General features: G+C 38.5%; 1 protein-coding gene across 2 annotated transcripts in view; it reads left to right on the top strand.

The window, feature by feature from the left end:
• LOC126284021 (DNA-directed RNA polymerase III subunit RPC4) overlaps positions 1 to 18,356 on the top strand; it is a 48,274-nt gene extending 29,918 nt beyond the window's left edge. Inside the window, exons 5-9 of one of the 2 annotated variants that reach the window (XM_049982570.1) lie at positions 9,295 to 9,372; positions 9,507 to 9,643; positions 14,084 to 14,212; positions 16,084 to 16,245; positions 17,715 to 18,356. In XM_049982570.1, the coding sequence (XP_049838527.1) occupies positions 9,295 to 9,372; positions 9,507 to 9,643; positions 14,084 to 14,212; positions 16,084 to 16,245; positions 17,715 to 17,840 (632 nt within the window). In that variant the 3' untranslated portion in view covers positions 17,841 to 18,356. Of the gene's footprint in view, positions 1 to 9,294; positions 9,373 to 9,491; positions 9,644 to 14,083; positions 14,213 to 16,083; positions 16,246 to 17,714 lie in introns of both variants that reach the window. The other variant, XM_049982569.1, reaches the window with a different exon arrangement.
• Positions 18,357 to 18,897: the final 541 nt, after the last annotated feature.

The raw sequence follows: 18,897 nt of genomic DNA, 5'->3' as shown, positions 1-18,897 counted from the left end.
AGATCCACAGAAAGTCAAGATAATAAAGGAGAATCCACAGCGCTGAACAAGAAAGCAATTAAAGGTGTTTCTATGCCTTGTGGGATACTACCGACATTTTATAAGCAACTTCAGCAAAATCGAAAAACTGCTACACAAATTACTAAAGAAAGAAGTGCATTATACGTGAGGTGTTGAGCAAGAGATGCTTTTCAGTGTTTGAAGGAGAAGCTGATACGCCCACCTGTACTGCAGTGTCTAGAGTGTGAAAAGGACTTCATAATTACAACTGGTGCTAGCCAATCGAGCCTCAAAGTGCTGATGAGTCAGGGAAAAATTGGAAGTGACTTACCTGTTGCTTATGCCTTGAGAACGCTAAACAAGGTGGAAAAAGGGTACAGTACACTTGAAAGGGAGATGTTGGCCATATGTTGGGTTGTGAAATATTTTAGACTGTACATAATTGGCAGAACGTTCTTGATATGTACTGACCACAAACCTCTTAGCATGGATAGGTAGTATATCAGATATTCAATCCAGATTGATGAAGTTTATGTTGGTGAGGAGTATGATTATCAAATCGTGTACAAGAGTGGCCAGTGGAACCAAGTTGCCGATGCACTCTCACAATGTAAAAGAGGTCTGGGTGGCAGGTGCATGATCAGTAGGAAACAGTAGCCAAGGTCAGGATACAGCAAACACAGAAACTGTAGTGCAGATCAGGGATCCACAGGCAGGCAAAGACAGCGGGGCAGTTGATGCGCACAAATATGCAGCAGGTGGGGCCAACAAGGACACAGGACATGAAACAGCTGAGCTGAGGACTGTGAAAGATTGTATTTGGAAGTGTGAAAACTGTATCAGCGATATAGAAAAGTATATCAGGAAATGAGAGACAGCTGAGTTGATGATGCAGAATAAATAAGTGAAGGTGAAAAAGCTGCAATATTACAACAGTTTCATGATTCTGCCATTGGAGGACACCAGGGCACAGTGATGAATGAATAAAGAAATACTGTGTGTGGAATGGTATAAAAAAGATTTAGTGGAATATATACAAAAGTTGTCTAAAGAACAACCTCACGAAATAACAAAAGCACCTGAACACGTTTTCAAAAGGTGTGATATTGATATAGTAGGACCATTAAATCAGACGGACAGTGGAAACAAGTATGCAGTTTATGTTAGCTGAAGCGATTGACAGACAAATGCTGATACCGTGTCACGCATGCTAGTTGAGAACATTATACTGAGATATGGGATACCGTCAGTATTGTTAAGTGATACGGGAAATAATTTCATGAGTGAAACCATGAAAAAACTGTGTAAACTGCCGCGTATTGAAAAGATTCAGACTACCAGGACCCTCCCCCAAACAAACAAACAAACAAACAAAGTGTTAGAAAGGTTGCACCAAATTTTAATGAAAATGTTGTGGCATTATGTCAATAAAGCACAGACAAATTGGGACAGTTGGATTCCATTTGCAGTTTTTGTATATAATACGATGCCACACAATGTGACAGGATGTATGCCATGTGAGTTATTCTGGAAGAACATATGATATTACAAGGATACTGCAGAAAGATCTGGCTGGAATGAGGTATAGTTTTGACGACTGTGTGACAGAGCTAAAGGAGCACATGCAAGAAATGCACTGGTGTGCAAGAGAGCATAATGTGCAATGTAAAATAAAGAATGAGGAATAAAATGCAGAACACAATCCCAAGGAATTTCGTTGTGGGAATAAGGTTCTGTTGTTTGATGAGAGCGTACGAAGAGACAGATCACGTAAGTTAGATATGCAATGGTTAGGTCTATACACAGTAGTACGAACAAAGTGGCGTAATGTGGTAACCTGCCTGAAACGAAACAACCATCTTACGGTTCATGCCAATAGACAGAAGGAGTTTTTCTAATTCCGGATATTGGTGTCATATTGCATCACCGTCATTATCCTCCTGCTCACAGGAATTGAGCGCACCAGACAAGAACTGTGTACACAAGTAATGAAGTTCCAGATGTCACTCCCTTACGATACCATGGGGCAAGTCAAAATTTACTGTGTAACTTGGAAAATTGTGAGTTATTTCAATTTGATGGAATTGAAAGAAAAATTTGCTCTTACCAAGGTTCTTGATTTTGTAAGGTTAGGTTAGAGTTACAGAACATCAGTGCAGCAGAGTATAAAAGTGCAGAATTTGCATTAAATTGGCACATAGGGAAATTTGAGAAAGTGCCAGTACTGATTGGACAATTAGCATGACATGAAACCCGTATAAAGTAACAAGGGATCTGAAATTTTGTGGGCAAGGTTAGTAAAATTTTGTTCGGAATCCTAGACGAAGATGACACTATGTACTTCAAGGCAAAGATAGGCATTTTAGAAGGAAAACATAAACAGCTGTCAGACTTTTGAAGGAGCAAGTGACTATAGTTAAAGCTACCTTGACTAGTTTTAATCAAACGGTAAACTCCATAGCAAAAGAAAAGAAGAGATTATCACATGTGGAATGAAACAGTTAAGCTGACACATTGTAGAATTTGAGAACAGTACTGACAAATGGTTGCAGAAAGTAGTCATTTTGATTTTAGTGAACAATTAATACAACACACAGGTATACTTGATGAGCTACAGCGAGAATATGATATGTTTATATCAGCAATTATTAACACTCAGAAAGGCATTCTGATGCCGCATCTGTTCAATCCTGTACAGATCATGACCTATCTATAGCTGATAAAAGATGAAATCAAGGATAAGCAGCTTAACGAGTGACAGCGGTTATGAATTGATCAGAATTATTGATCTGGATGTTTTCATAGCTGAAACATCTTAAGTTATGTGCTGAATACCTCACTATTAGAAGACAATGTGTACAACCTGTACCAATTACTACCGTTACCATTATAGGTGGACAGAACGAGGCATTTATTTATGTATATTGCCCCTGAGAAAGAGCTACAGCTAATTTATGATGAAAGATGGAGGTATGTGAAATGAAATAAGGAGAGGTTACAATGTAAAACAGATCAGAGCCTCAAAATATGCAAACAACTTTTCTTTCTCTTATTTACATATGATAATATGAGATGTGAGGCGAAGATGCTGCAACCAGTGCAAGAAGTTCTGAATGATTGCGTGCAAAAGTTAATAGTATTAAATGAAAGTTTGTGGACACCACTAAGTAATAATGAATGGCTCTTTGTTGCCCCAGTGAATGAGGGCATTTCCCTCATCTGTCATGAAGGACAGGGAAATAGAAATTTTTAGGTAAATGTCATGGATATACAGCTCAAATGATGAAACAATCCTGATATGCAATACGAACAAATGTCCATAGTGGTGACATTGTACCAAACTTGAGTATGCAAATAGATTGTTGAGAAGTAAACAACAAGAGACAAAATATAATTGAACTGAAGTTAGGTTTGCTGATACAGCCTCTAGTTAGGTAGCTAGATGTCCTAACTCCTGCAGGACATAAGTTGGATGAGTTGCAGAGTGAAATTGTATATCAGGAGAGAAGTGCATTCAGCAATTTCTTGTGAAGTCAGTTCTCTTTCCAGAGTTTCATGGGCTCTAATGTGATGATAATAGTAATTCTTTGTTGTCTATGCAACTATTGTAACTGGTGTAAGGGCTGCTTTAAGTTGTATTCAAAATAATGAGTGATGACTGTTGCAGAGAAATATGTATTAAAAACAATATCATAAATCAATGGGCAGATAGAGATGTAGTAAGGTGTTGTCCTACAAGGAGGACATCAGAAGACAGCGAAGAGATAATTTTTGAGAGACTTGTAGTGCCTACTAGAAATGTGCGAAGTGATGTTTGACGAAGTATCTGTCAAACTGTTAAAACGGACAAGTGCTGAAAGTATTGACGTAGTGTCTATCAAACTGTTAAAGTGAAGGAAACTGAAAAAAAGTGTTTCCTTTGTCATAAAATTAAATTGTGATCATGTTACAGAGTGCGCAATAATGCATAAAGTTTAATTGACAATGAAGTTGATAGTGAAAGTGACTGTAAAATAGAAGTATATACTCATCCAACCAGAAAAGTCAATTGTAAAATGATAACGAATATTTATATAATGAGAGATGAAAAATGTAATCATGATATGCAACGTCCCCTGTTGTAAAGTGAAATGTATGCATAAGAATGTAACATTGATGGGAAGTGTGAAACGTAAATTTGTCCTTTTACAGGAGAAGGTGGATTTATATGTATTGCTGTGGAAAACTATAAACATTTATGCATGTGAGAGTAATATTGTAAAACAAATGTGTATTTTTCACATTATAAGGAATGAATGAAACATGCAAGAATGTTGTACAAAAATTTGTGGTCATTGAGGACAGCACCTACAAATTTTTCCCTGAGGAGGGAGGGAGGTGTCACATATTCCAAATATGCAACACCTAACAGTAGAGCAGAAGCCAGAATGAGTGAGTTTTATTGAGAATACAAAGGCAACGTTGCAGAAAGGGCGTTAACCAGAAAAGTGATGTAGACTCACGAGGTATCACGCGACGTTACCTGACAAAGCACAATGTGGGCTATGGCGATAACCTTATATGGTAACATACGAGGGCCAGAAGGGCGGTGGCCAGACACCAAAGTGGAAGGGGTCAATGCTGCCTATAAAGGCAGTAGCGGCATTGCCCGGAGTGAGAGTTCAGTTCAGAAAGTGGTCCTCCTTGTAGGTCAGGCTGGGGCTGGGACTTGTGTAGTTTTGCTGTGGCTCTGTTTGCATCTCTGAATTAGCTGCGCACCTCTTTCTATGGGTCTAAGACAATCAGGAAGAGTGTACATTCATAGAGGTTACTTATTCAGTTTTGCTCCAATTAGCAATTAAAGATTGTAGTTATCCAAATCTTGCCTATTTGTTCCAACAGAGTTCCATAACTCCTTCAAAATATCCTGTTAACCTTCTCTATGTAGCTAAATGAATGGGCCATCCTCCCCTCCGTAAGTCATTAGGTGTCTAGACTGCTCGCTGGATGTGACTGGTTCCCCTTCTGATTTTAAAGCCACATATGGCACTTTCTTTGCCATTGATCCCTTCTCCCTTCCTTACACTCATCATGTGACAACCTCTGTGATAGTGATCACTTCCCGTTGATTTCCTTCCCGCTTCCCAATGGCCAGTTTACCCATCATGCTGATTGGCTTCTATATATATTCCAGGTCGTGTTTCCACCTCCTTTGTCAGAATGTGTTGACAAAATTGCTCATGATCTGTTCAGTAACATAATTTGCGCTGCCAGCATCGTCATTCCCCACTCAACGGGCCCTGTTCACAATCAGCCAGTTCCATGATGGAGCACGACCATTGCCACCGTCATCTGTGATCATCATCATGCCTTTCAACTTTTTAAGTGCCATGCATTCTCCACCAGTCTTATTATCTTTAAATATCTTCATGCCAAAACCTGTTACTTAATGAAACAGAGCAAGCAGGAATGCTGGGAACACTTTGTATCCTCCAAAGGTTCTTCTGACCCTTCATCATGGCCATGGGCTACACTCTGCACCCTCCAAGTTATCAGTGGCAGTTTTCCATTCTAGGTCTTGCCCTTCCAGGTGGCCTTTTTACAGATCCACCAGTTCTCACAGAACACCTTGATTTTGTGACAGCATCAGCCTCCAAACCAGCTGCCTTCCTCTCCCAGAAACCGTATTTGGCTCCAAGGCATTTTTGCCTTTCAGTGGAGTGATAGTATTGCAGATGCTGTCCTGAAGCCTGTCAAGGATCTGTTACCTTGGATAGTTACCTTGGATAGTTATCACCCAATCAGCCTGAACACTTGAACAAATGATGCTGGTCTGCTCAGTTGAGTCCTTGAATCTGGGGACCTTTAATCTCCTTATCAGTATGGCTTTCAGAAGGGAAAATCTCATATTGATCATCTGTTTTGACTGGAAACTGCACCGCCATCTTCTCACAGTTTTCTTCAATCTTAGTAAGGTTTATAACACAGCTTGGCACTATCAAATCCTACTTACACTCAATAACAAGGGTTTTCAGATCCCCCTACCAATTTTTATTCACCAGTCATTTAGAATTACGGTTGGCATCATTCTCAGTTTTCAGTGGACCCAGAGAATGGCATTCCACAGGGCTCAGTATTGTCTCCCTTTTTCTCATTGCTAATTAATGGACTTGTGGCCTCCGCAAGACCATTGGTCATCCCTGCTCTGCATGTGTGTTATTTCTGTATTTGGATTATCTCCCTTTCAGTGGCCTCTGCGGAGCAACAGCTCCAGGTTGCCATCTGGCGTGCTTCGACGTGAACACACTCGCACAGTTTTCAGTTCTCTCCACTTAAGTCAAGGGTGCTCTTTTTGACAACAGGCTTACTTTGTTGCCCCATATCCTTCATCTGATGTTGGCTGTTTTCATAAACTCAATGTTCTTCGCGTCCTTGCCCACACCTCTTGGGGCAGATCGTTTCATCATTCTCTTCCTTTTTTGGGCTTTAGTACTGTCTCATCTGGACTATGGTTGTGAAGTGTATGGATCAGCTGCCCCTTCCACACTGCTTCTGTTGGACGTGGTTCACCATTGTGATATCCATTTAGTCGCCATTCCCTTTCACACTGTCAATAGTCATCTGGTTGGCACTGGGATCCCTCCCCTTTCAGTTCAGTGATCCCACCTCCTGATTTCCTGTGCCGTCACTACCCACTCTTCCTCTGCTCACACTTCTTATTTGGTTCTTTTCGTGGCTTATTGATTTTGCCTGCCTGCAGCCTGCCCCCCCTCGCCAGTTCCCCTCCCTTGGGTGGGTTTACCAGTTGGGCTTTGCACCACCCCTTCTTGGTTAGTTCCTTGGCCACAGATTCAAATGGAACTTTTGTAGCATCCAAAAGTGTCCATTGCTCCAGTAGTGCTCCGTTGTTTGTAGTGAACGCTTTTATGGGAGTTGCAGGATGCCATTGTTTTCTACACTGATGGTTATAAATCCACTGATCACATGAGATATGCCTTCACATCTTCTCAACAGAACATCATCTATTGTCTGCCATGTGTGTTTACTGTGGAACTGATGGCCATCTATCAGGCGCTCTGCTTTATTAAATGACCTCAGCCATCTACGACTTTATCGCCAGTCTTGGTGATGCTTGTTGTTGTTGTTGTTGTTGTTGTTGTCTTCAGAGACTGGTTTGATGCAGCTCTCCATGCTATGCTATCCTGCGCAAATCTCATCATCTCCGAATAATTACTGCAACCTACCTGCTTAGTACATTAATCTCTTGGTGTCCCTCTACAATTTTTACCCTCCACGCTTCCCTGCAATACTAAACTGGTGATCCCTTGATGCCTCAGAACATGCCTTACCAACTGATCCCGTCTTCTAGTCAAGTGGCACCAAAAATTCCTCTTTTCCCCAATTCTGTTCAATACATCCTCAATAGTTATATGATCTACCCATCTAATCTTCAGCATTCTCCTGCAGCACCACATTCTGAAAGCTTCTATTCTCTTCTTCTCTTTTGTTTATTGATCATGTTTCACTTCCATATGTGGCTACACTCCATACAAATACTTTCAGAAAAGACTTCCTGACACTTAAATCTATACTTGATGCTAACAGATTTCTCTTTTTCAGAAACGCTTTCCTTCCCATAGCCAGTCTACATTTTATATGCTCTTGACTTCAACCATCAACAGTTATTTTGCTTCCCAAATAGCAAAACTCACCTACTACTTGAAGTGTCTCATTTCCTAATCTAATTCCCTCAACATCACCTGATTTAATTCGATTACCTTTCGTTATCCTCGTTTTTCTTTTCTTGATGTTCAGCTTATATCCTCCTTTCAAGCCACTGTCCGTTCCGTTAAGTTGCTCTTCCAGGTTCTTTGCTGTGTCTGACAGAATTACAATGTCATTGGCAAAGATCAAAGTTTTTACTTCTTCTCCATGGATTTTAATTCCTACACCAAATTTATCTTTTGTTTCCTTTACTGCTTGCTTGATACACAAACAAAAATTTTAGATTTGACTGAAGTCAACAGGTGTTGAGAGCTTGCAAAATAATCAAGCAGTGATAATGTCCCACCAGAGAAAACAAGTCACTTCACAATGGAAATGGTCTTGTCTATGATGGGCAGGAACAAGCAGAAGTAACACCTTCTTCACTAGAGTCTCAGTTCTAAACTTATGTCATTGACAGTGGTAATGGCAGACAGTAAATTATAGTTATTAGATGAATGGCTCAGATAAGACATACGTGGACGTCAACAGAATTCAGGTACAGCAATGAGCCGACTATATGTGGGCTACTCAAGCACCACAGGAATCACACATCTGCTGGTCTCAACCACATCCGCACCTTTTCTCTTAAACACAATCCACCGCCCACTGTAACCAACCTGACAAGCATATGCAATGCTTGTTTGAAACTAACCTACTTCACCTCAGCATGGAATGCTGATAAAGACAAAGACAGTTGGTATGGAGTCCAACTCCAAATTGAGGTGAATTGTATTGTAAGAATGTAAAAGTTTAATCAAGCTATAGTCATAACCTAGTCATTGAAACACTGTTCCCATTTCTTCGATAAATGGGAATGGGCTGTGTTAAGGAAACATGATCTTTGCAAAATGATTGTGTCCATCGTTAATAGAGGATAGTAATTTGACACAGTAAAGTACTAAGCTGCTCATAGTAGCTCATCAGCTGCTTATTTATTAATTTCTTTCACCCTAGTAATGGGAGTTATGTTGTCAATGATGTGAAATGACAGTTGGAAGTGTGTGTGGTACGCTAATTAAATTATTCAAAATTTTGGGGCTCTCTTCTACCAGCATATTTAATAAATATGAAAATGTTTTTAAAAGACATCATCTCTCACTTGTGCAACTTGAGTACTTAATGTTATCTGCATCTATAAACATACTCAGCTAACAACTGTGAAGTGCATGGCAAAGGATACTTTCCATTGTAGCACATTTTATCTTCTTGTTCCATTCACTTTCAGAGTGGGGAAAGTATGACTCTTTTAATGGTTCCCTACAAGCTTTAATTAATTTAAACTTCTCTGCAGTTCCTGAGAGAGTGATATGTAGGGCAGTGTACAATATTCCTAGATTTTATATTTGCTACATGTTTTGAAACTTTATAAGTAAGCTTTGGCAAGATGGTTGATATCTGTCTTCAAGTGCTGTGAATTCATATCTGTGATGCACCTATTTCACTTTACTGTTTGACCTTTACAATATCAGTATTATGAGATAGTTAATTTCAGAATTAGTACTTACTAATGGCTATGTAAATTTAAGAAAATGTATTTCCTGCTTCCAGAAAAAAATGTGAAGCAAGAAATAAAGACTGAAGTGAAACCTGAAATTAAGAAGGAGAAAGATGTGGATGAAATAGAAAGTAAGTGAATTGTTTCTTTTTTTTTAAAAAAAAAAAATTTAGACTTATTAGTTACTCATGTTTCATTATTTTTGTTGTTCAGGAGTCTTACTTTAATCTTATGATGTTTTCATTAACAGAAACAGTTATTTCAGTTAAGCAGGAGAAACCTGATAAAAATGATGTTGAAAGTATGCAGACAGATTTTGGAGGACACAGTGCCCAAACTGATGCTGAAAATGAAATGCATAGGATTTTTAATAGTACGGAACCACAACTTATTTTCTTTCAGGTCAGTTTACTACACATTATTTTTATTTTACTCAATATGTTTGAACTAAATGTTTGCAAAAAGAACAGAGGAATAGAAACATCAGATTTGTAACTACTTTATTTGTAAACAATAAATAAGTGAAGTTATCGAAATGGTAAAAAGAGGGTTAAGCATGTAATTACTCTGAAATGAAAGAGAGGTGTGAGAAAATGATGAGAATGAATTTCATGTATTGGTATGTATTATATGGAATCTTATTGTGATGATGTTAGTTGAATATTGTTATAGTGAAAGCACAGAGGATTATGTGAAATCGAAGTATGGACTGCAGGGAAATAGCAATTTGTGTGATGATACAGTAGGATATTAAAAATTACATAATGATGGTGTATTAGGAAGAATAGCTTTTGGAGGAATTTCATGTGAAACCTGTACGAGGGAAAGTGCAGAATGGTGATGATACTGTTAAGGGATTTAAGTTGGTTGGTTGGTTTTTGGGGGAGTAGACCAAACAGCGAGGTCATCTGTCGGATCAGGGTAGAAAAGGATCAGGAAGGAAATCGGCCATGCACTTTAAGAAGAACCATCCTGGCATTGGCCTAAACAGTTTAGGGAAATTGCAAAAAAACCTAAATCAGGATGGCCGGATGCGGTATGAACCATCATCCTCTCCAGTGCGATTCCAGTGTCCTAACCACTGTGCCACTTCACTTGGTAGGGATTTAGGAATAATGAACTTATAGGAATTTGACAGTATTATGAAAAGGTTGGTTTTATCAACAATAATATTCAATTAATAAAAATCTAATATAATTTAACAGATAAAAAAACCTACTCACCAAGCAGGTGCAGGAGAACACACGTACAAAGGTATTAAAGTTTACAAGCTTTTGAAGCCCGTGGCTCCTTCTGGTGGAAAGGTTGAAGGGAACGGAAGAGGGGTGAAGGAAAAGGATTGGTGAGGTTTAGGAAAAGGGGTGGGGTTAGGAAAATTCATTCAGAATCCCAGGTCAGGGGAGACATAATGGGCTGGATGAGAAGGAAAGACTTATTGTTGGGAACTGCACCGAACGAGATTTGAAAATCTGGGAGCTTAAAGGTGGAAGATAGGGTAATACACAGCACGGAGATTATTGCCAAAACATCGTGTACAAGCTAATAAGAGTGGAAAGCTAAGTTCATTGTATGTGATAGACATGGAAGAGGATGACAAAAAATTTGCAGGTCAAAACATGAAAGATATGGAAAACGAAAAGGGAATGAAGAAAGGAATAGTTACTATGAAGAAATTAATGTAAATTAAGGCCAGGTGGATGGCTTGAACCAAGGACATGGTGTAGTGCCAGTCTCCATCTGCAGAGTTCTGAGAAATGGTGTCTGGGGGAGGAATCCAGGTGGCAGGTGTGAGGAAATAGGCACCATGGTCACGACTGTCATGTTGCAGAACATGCTCTAAATAGAATATTGCGTGTTGCCAGTGTACACCATCTGCCTATGCCCATTCATCCTAACTGATAACTTGGTGATAGTCAAGCCAATATAAAAGGCTAAACAGTCTTCACATAATAACTGGTACACAATACATGTCTCTTCACACGTGGTTCTCCCTGTGATAGTGTATGCTCTGCCAGTTACAGGGCTGGCATAAGTGGTGGTAAGAGGGTGCATAGGGCAAGCATTACAATGGGGACGGTCACAGGAGTAGGAGCCATAGTGTAGAGGGATGGGTGCAGAAGGAGCATAGGGTCTTACAAGGATGTTGCATAGGTTGGGGGTGACAAAAAGCTATTCTGGGTGTGGTGGACAAAATGTTAGACCGAAGTACCACATTTTAGGGCATGATTTTAAAAAGTCATACCCTTTTTGAAGTGCTGATTAATACATTCAAGACCAGAATAGTGCTGAGTGATAAGTGGTGTACCCCTAAGTTTTTTTAAGGGGTGAACATTACTAGGATTTGATGTGATGGCCCACGACATCTGCTTTTGAAGTAGATTGGTGGAGTAATTATGTCCACTGAAGGCTGAGGTGAGAACGATGGGGTATTGCTATAAACAGACTGCATATGGACAAATATGTTTGCCTTGAATGCAAAAACTGTACGGAGGGAATGTTTGACATGGAAAGAAGGGCAGCTGTCACAGTGTAAGTACTGTTGTTTTTTTGTGTGTGTTTTTGTGTGTGTGTGTGTGTGTGTGTGTGTGTGTGTGTGTGTGTAGCTGAGCCCTATGCACCCCCCTACCACCACATATACCAGCCCTGTAATTGGCAAAACACATAATATCAAAGGGAGATCCACCTGTGAAAATGATAAATTGCTACTCACCACATGGATGATGAGATATTAGTTCATAGACAGGTGCAACAGAAAGATTACTAAACATGTTAGCTTTCAGCTAGACATAGATAGTAGTCCTGTGTGTGTGTGTGTGTGTGTGTGTGTGTGTGTGTGTGTGTGTGTGTGTGTGTTTTGTGCTTGCACAAATGTCTATGTTTTTTACTTTAGAATAAGGCCATTTGGCCCAGAGCTCACATGTTTAACAGTCATTTTGTTTTGTCTGTCTGTACTCTGCTCTATATGGTGAGTAGGGATCTATCCTATTCTTAATATTGTCATTATTCCAACCTGGAGTTTCCATTGCACTGGGATTAGGGTTTTTGAAGTCTGCCTTCTGCAAAACCCCATTTATTTGGGTAAGTAGGAAAAGAAATGCACTGTTTTCTGGAAGGTGGAGTTTAAGACCCCAAATTTAATTTGAAAACATGGAAAAAATACAATCAGCAGGAGCATCTGATGCCAGCAAAATTATTAGTATGGGAAGCATCAGTAAAGTAAGATGAAAAAGAGACAGAACAGATGACATTTGGAATAGGTATCACAGGGACTGGGTGCAGCAAGTGTCCTAACATGATCACCAGCGCAGAATGAAGCAAATCCGAAAAATACAGGAGGGGGCAAAAAATGAGGAGCAATAGGTGGACCAGGGGAAGGCCTGGAGTTGAGGAAAATATGGTAATTCAAGACAATGTAGTAAGTTGGGATCAGACAGTCGTTTGGAAGTAGTTATGTGCTGAAGAACAATATTCACCTTATAAAGTTCTGTATGAACAGTTTTAGAACAACCTGTTCAGAGAATATGAATTTTTGTATTTATCCTGCATGACATATTTTTACCGTGGAATATTTTGTTGTTATTGTAAGTGACTGACTGGTTTGGCATTTTGAAGAAAAATGATTTTGAAGTTCTCCCATTGCAGGATATTAAAGAGAGCTTGTGGCATAAGTCTGGATAAGATGTCAGTGAACTAGCAAGGGATTCTCATGCAAATGTATTTTTTATCAGTAGTGAAGGGGCTGAGATACGTACAGACATGTGCTTGCAAGCTTTATTGTTGAGTACAAGGGTATCAACTGTATTATGAACAAACAAGTGTAGAAGTTATATAATCCATAAAAAAGTTTTCAAGGCCTGAGCATCCTAAAGAAAGCATAGCTTAGGTGAGAAGCCATTTAAGAAAGTATGAAACAATAGGAGAAGTTGGAAAATGTAAGAGAGAACTACAAAAGTCATGAAAAATTAATAATAATGTGAAAAGAAAATCAGAACAGAGTATGGAGTAATAATGAGTGCTAGCATCTCCAAGGATTGTACTAAGAGCTAGTGGGGTAAGAGATAAATGGGGTTCATGTGAAACCCAGAAACGGTTATTTGCTACAGTCTACTATTGGTTTTGGTACCAAGTACTGTCATCAGGCCATCCTCTGGAGCACAGCCCTCAAGCTCACTTCCCAAATAGGTGTGCCTGATGAAACAGTAGGATCATTACCATACCAGAGAGCAGATCAGCCTTTCAACAAATTCTGACAGCAAAGAGCAGATCACTTTTTTGATTTTTGGTTGATGCTTGATAAATTAGAAAAAAGCTAGAAGCCAGAATTATTTCCAAGCACACACCTTAACAGAATCTTTTGTACAAATAGACAACGTAACAATTTCTCAGTCTGTCACTATTTTATTGCAAACTTAAAGAGCAACAAACATTTGCAGCATGCTGTTTTCAGGTGCCTATATATGTATTCTGTACTGTATTAAATGAAGCTATCTCCTGCATTATCTTTTTAGTGATAATGTTTCTGGTAACTGTAATTTTGCTTACGTGACAATGTAATGTCATCCCTGGTCAAAAGAAATATAAAATATAATTTTGTGTGTCAAGCCACTGCCTTCTTATATAATTGATATTAAATAAAATCATTAACTACCAATAGATGTAAGTATACAAAAATCAGATATTTGCCAGTCATTATCCAAAGCAGCACTTAATAACAATTATATTCATATTAATGATGAAAATAAGGTAGTATGTAAGTTAAGTTATATCTCCAGGACATCCAAGAGTTTCATTATTAATTCCTGTTAATAATAAAAGTATTAGCACTGCCTTCTCTCCTTGCAGTTTCCCGATTGTCTACCTGGTTTGAAACCTGAGCAGTCATCTGGTCCTGCCAGGCCATCGACAGCTAGACCTTCAACTGCAGCAAGGCCTTCAACCTCGGCAAAGCCACCAGCTCCAGCTGAGCATTCGGTAAAAATATTTCCATTTTCCCTGTATTAAGCACCTTAGCTGAACTTACTTGGAGTTTGGTAATTTCTAATTACATTGCACTGCTCACCTCTTTTTCCATCATGTAGGATAATTCATGTGAGTCAAAAATCATATTTGTGTCTGCTTCAGATTCATTTGATATGCTTTCCATCTTTATAGTTGTATTTATGTGATGCATACGAGAACAAGATGAAAAGAGTAGCTTAGGTGTATACAGTATACTGTTATCAGTGAACTTTCGTCATATGAGGCAATATAACATACGGTGTCCCACAAAGATTGAAATTGGACCCACTCTTTTTCTTATCTATGTAAGTGATCTGCAGTGACTTCAAATGGGAGTTCAGAAACTGTAGGATTTGCTGATGACAAGCATACTAGTGAAACATACCCATTCATTCTTACCAGACACAGACCGAGCAATGTGGAGCAGTGATTAACAAACCCTTTGGACTCACATTTGGGAGATGGCAGTTTGAATCCACATCTGATCATCTGGATACAGGTCTTCTTTTTTCTTTAAATTGCTGCAGGCAAAAGCTGGGATGATTCCTTTGAAAGGGCATGGCTGATTTCCTCTCTATCCTTTAAACATTCCATGTGTGTGTGTTCCATTTCTAATGACCTTGATTTCGATTGGATGCTAAACCCTGATCTTCCTTTGTTCCTTCTTACAGGGTATAGTCAGAGGATAAATGAACAGACCTACTAACAAAGACTCATATTATGCAGTTTTGAACAAGCAAAAATTTCTGTACTGGCTGGCACCAGAAGTAGACATTAATCTTCACACACTAAATTAAACACCCTTTCTAAAATTCCTGGGGATCCAGTTAGATTACTATTAAAATGATGTCAACACACAGATCAATTAATCAAACAGTTCAGTTTCTCATGTTTTGTTCTCAGAAGACCCTATCACTGTGTTGAACTGAAGACAAGTGTATTGACTTACTTTGCATTTCATTCATTCTTGTCCCATGAAATTATCTTCTTGGGCAGTGCAGCCAAACAAAATTGTTTATTTGCAGAAGTGAGCAGTAAGAATATTGTGCAAACTTAAGAGAACTGAACATTTTTCAGGAACCTTTTTAAGTATTTTTAAATTCTTACATTCAGTTCCCAGTACATTTTTCTTAATGGATTAAGCTGAATTGTGATGCACACAAATGTAGCACAAAGCAGAAAAATAATTTTCATGTAGATTTTGTCTCATAGTATAGGATTCTGAATAAGATTAAGTACTCTGGTGCAGATATATTGGACAAGCTATAATCTAACATATTAGGGTTGTCATAAAGTTTGAATTATACATCCAAAAATACTGATGTAATAAATTTTTTGTTTGTTTGTGGTTACATGTTTGTAGTTCTGGTGCACACAGAACTTCACACATCACAATATTGTAGCAGCCCCTAGAGAAGGCAAAATAAACTTGTGCAACCCAGTGATAAAGTGGAGTATCTGTGTAGTAATTTGTTTTTGGCAGCAGTGGAAATGTTGCTGCCAAAAATGAATTGCAATACGACTCTCTATTTTGTCTATGGCTTTTTAATCATATTTTTGTGTTCATAATTAAAATGTCCCTATCATTTTACCCTTTTAGTGCAAGAAGAAGGTGCAAATTTCTTGTCTGGAGTTCATTTTAGAACTAATTGTTCATAACAGTGTGTGTAAATTGCAGCATGTTCTGAATAGTTTCCTGGAAATTACTTGACCTAATGGAACAGCCTTACATTCTGCAGCAGCTTTATTGAGTCAGCCACAATGTTTTCTAGTATGTTTTTTTTAGTATTTAATGATCAGTTTGTTTTTGCATAAAGTACCTTTAATGCAGTTACCTTTTGCAGGCAAATGAAACGGATAGTGATAATAGCAACAGATGCACTCTAAAAGATCTGTCAGAAGGTCTGATTGGTAAGGTGCAGCTGCTGAAGTCTGGGCGTGCAAGGCTTGTGCTGGGTGATACAGTGCTTAATTTAGAAATGGGCACCCAGCTTGGCTTCCGACAGGTCAGTACTGTCTGTGTAATTCTGAGTTTCTTATTAAGGAAAACCATCCAGGTTCTGGAAGACTCCCATACTTTTAATGTAATTTGTTCTTCTACTGATACATGTGACACAGAGCAGGTTCATTGAAACTTATATTTATTTTTCATTTTTGTATACTACTGTGTGCTTGTACAAGAGTGTGCCCAAAATTAAGACGAATACTCTAGCTAGAATTGTAAAATTTGTTTAGGTTTTGCATTTCAAATTATCTTTACTTTAAACTGTAGAGCATTAGAGGAAGAGAGAGAAATGTCAAAGAACTGGAAAATGAATGGAGAAACAAGCAAAACATTACTCTTTTTAGAATCTCAGTACAAAAACATATACTCACCCCCATGAGAACACTCCCCTGGCAGACAAATGTGGGGACTGAGAAATACCTGTAAATTTCCAGTTCTTTAAAGAATCAGACTTTATGTGTAAAACATCTTCACACCATATGATGACAATTGAGAATTTGATAAATATTTAATGTGAAGCATGCAAGCGAGAAAAATTTAGAACAGTTTAATTTCCATTTTGCAGACTCATTGACTGGTATACATGGATATTGTGTGCAAAAGTGTTGCTAATAGATTTAGTAGGAAAGATCTTCTCATCATTTTTGGGGGGCTGTCAGTGAGAAAAAGTTTTCAGAGGTTTGAAATTATGTGTAAACTGTGTTATAAGTCACTGAGTGCTCTCATTCTCAAACACTGTTAGAATATAATCTGGATATTTGCATGCCTTGAATTATGCCACCTCAAGACATATACTGTTTCTAGCTGTAATACTTGCCTTATTGCACTAAACCATTGACTTAAGATTATACCTCTTAATGACTAGATTGTGACAGCATTTTAAATTTTTAAATTCAGTCAATTTTTTGTTGCTCCAAGGAGGCATTAGGCAGGAGGTATCCTGCAACAACTGGGTCTGTGAACCATGAATGAAGACAGTGGGATAGTAACAAAAGTAGCAGATTTTGTGTGTGTAGGGGGGGGGGGGGAGTGGATGTTGAGTGTTAAGATGCATGAGGGAAAGAGCAGGTAGATTAATATTTGAAGGGAGGACAAGGGGAGACTAGTGGCTCACTGTATCTCCCTGAGGGAGACACCAAGAGAAAGAAAGAGAGAGAGAGAGAGAGAGATAGGGGGAGGGTGGATGCTGAGCCTTGGTAAAGAGTAACTGTTAGTTCAACTTCCGTGAGTTGTTATGTTCATGTACACACCACCCATCAATCAGCTACATACAAGTTGTCTTTCTTGGTTATTGATTGTTTTTCTGTTCATGGTTCTTGTATATTTTCTATTCAAGAGAAGTCTCACCATGAAAATATTAGGTGCCGGTTCCATTACTTTCTCATAGTTTTGTTCATTACAGTTCCCATTGTTCATATCAGCTAATTTAGGTATCCGCTTTCTGAGTGCTAACTTTTAGTTTTGTTTCAGGATGTTATATGTGTTAACTTGGACCCTTCAACACACGGTGGAGAAATGATAAATCTTGGGCCTGTCAACAATCGTATAATCTGTTCACCTGATCTGGAAACTATGCTGGCAATAACAAAAGCTTGAGTCATACAATAATCATCAAATTGTTGCAATTCTTCATGCTTGCTGCACACGGTTAATCTGTTCAGCTGATCTGGAAACTATGCATTCAACCACAAAGGCTTGAGTAATACAATAATCATCAACCTTTCTGGATCAGTGTGGAGTATTCTTTATGCTTTCTGCATTGTGACACACTTTCACTTTCTGTGTGTATGTGGGAGGATTGGATAATGTCATCTACAGCAGGTGCAGAAAGATTAATGTGAAAATATCTGTTTATTGTCTCCAGTATGTATTTGCCAAGCCAACCAAATTGAATCAGGTGTTGTACATAGTGAGTGTTGTATAATCATAATATATTTGTATTTAATGAAAAATGTCTCTTTTTTTATTTACACCTTACATCACATGTCTGATTCATGGATTTAAATATATTGTATTACATTACTTATTTGGGTAAATTATCCTGTACTCTTTAATTTGGGTTAGAATAATTAAAAGTAAAACTGAAATCAAATAAATACAAATGAAAAAGTTCTTTGTTAGTCTGAAATGTAGCAGCAGTTTAATAGACCAAATGACAGGTCTCAAGCAGATGGCGTGGCAGTTTTTGGATGGAGCATAAATGACTGGCACCTTAACTGACTCCAAGAAATGACTGTTCACGTAACCAAACAATGTAAATTCCAGGTTGGAAGATCAACAATGTAGGAAAAGATAGATCGCTGCTTATCAAAAAGATGATGCATTAAATATCAGACAAGAACAGTTAGAAGACACTTACGCGTAAGCCTTTGGTCACAGTCTTCATCAGAATAAGGAAGAGAAACACACACCATTTGGCCACAGAAGCAAGCAAGCACATCTGACGTACACATGACCACCAGCCAATATGGTTATGGCGGTCATCTGCTTGCTCGTGTGAAAGAGTGGTAGGTGTTTCTCCTTGTTGTCCTCAGGAAGGCTGTGGCTGAAGGGTTGTGTGTAAGTGTCTTTTAATTGTGCCTGTTTGTAACTTAACATGTCTTTGTGGTAAATAGCACTCTGTCTTTTCCTACATTGTTGTTCACATAACTAT

The sequence above is a fragment of the Schistocerca gregaria genome, chromosome 8, assembly GCF_023897955.1.
Source record: "Schistocerca gregaria isolate iqSchGreg1 chromosome 8, iqSchGreg1.2, whole genome shotgun sequence".
NCBI classification, from domain to species: Eukaryota; Metazoa; Arthropoda; class Insecta; order Orthoptera; family Acrididae; genus Schistocerca; species Schistocerca gregaria.
The sequence above is the reverse complement of the archived record's forward strand: the minus strand, read 5'-3'. Positions and strand labels throughout refer to the sequence as shown.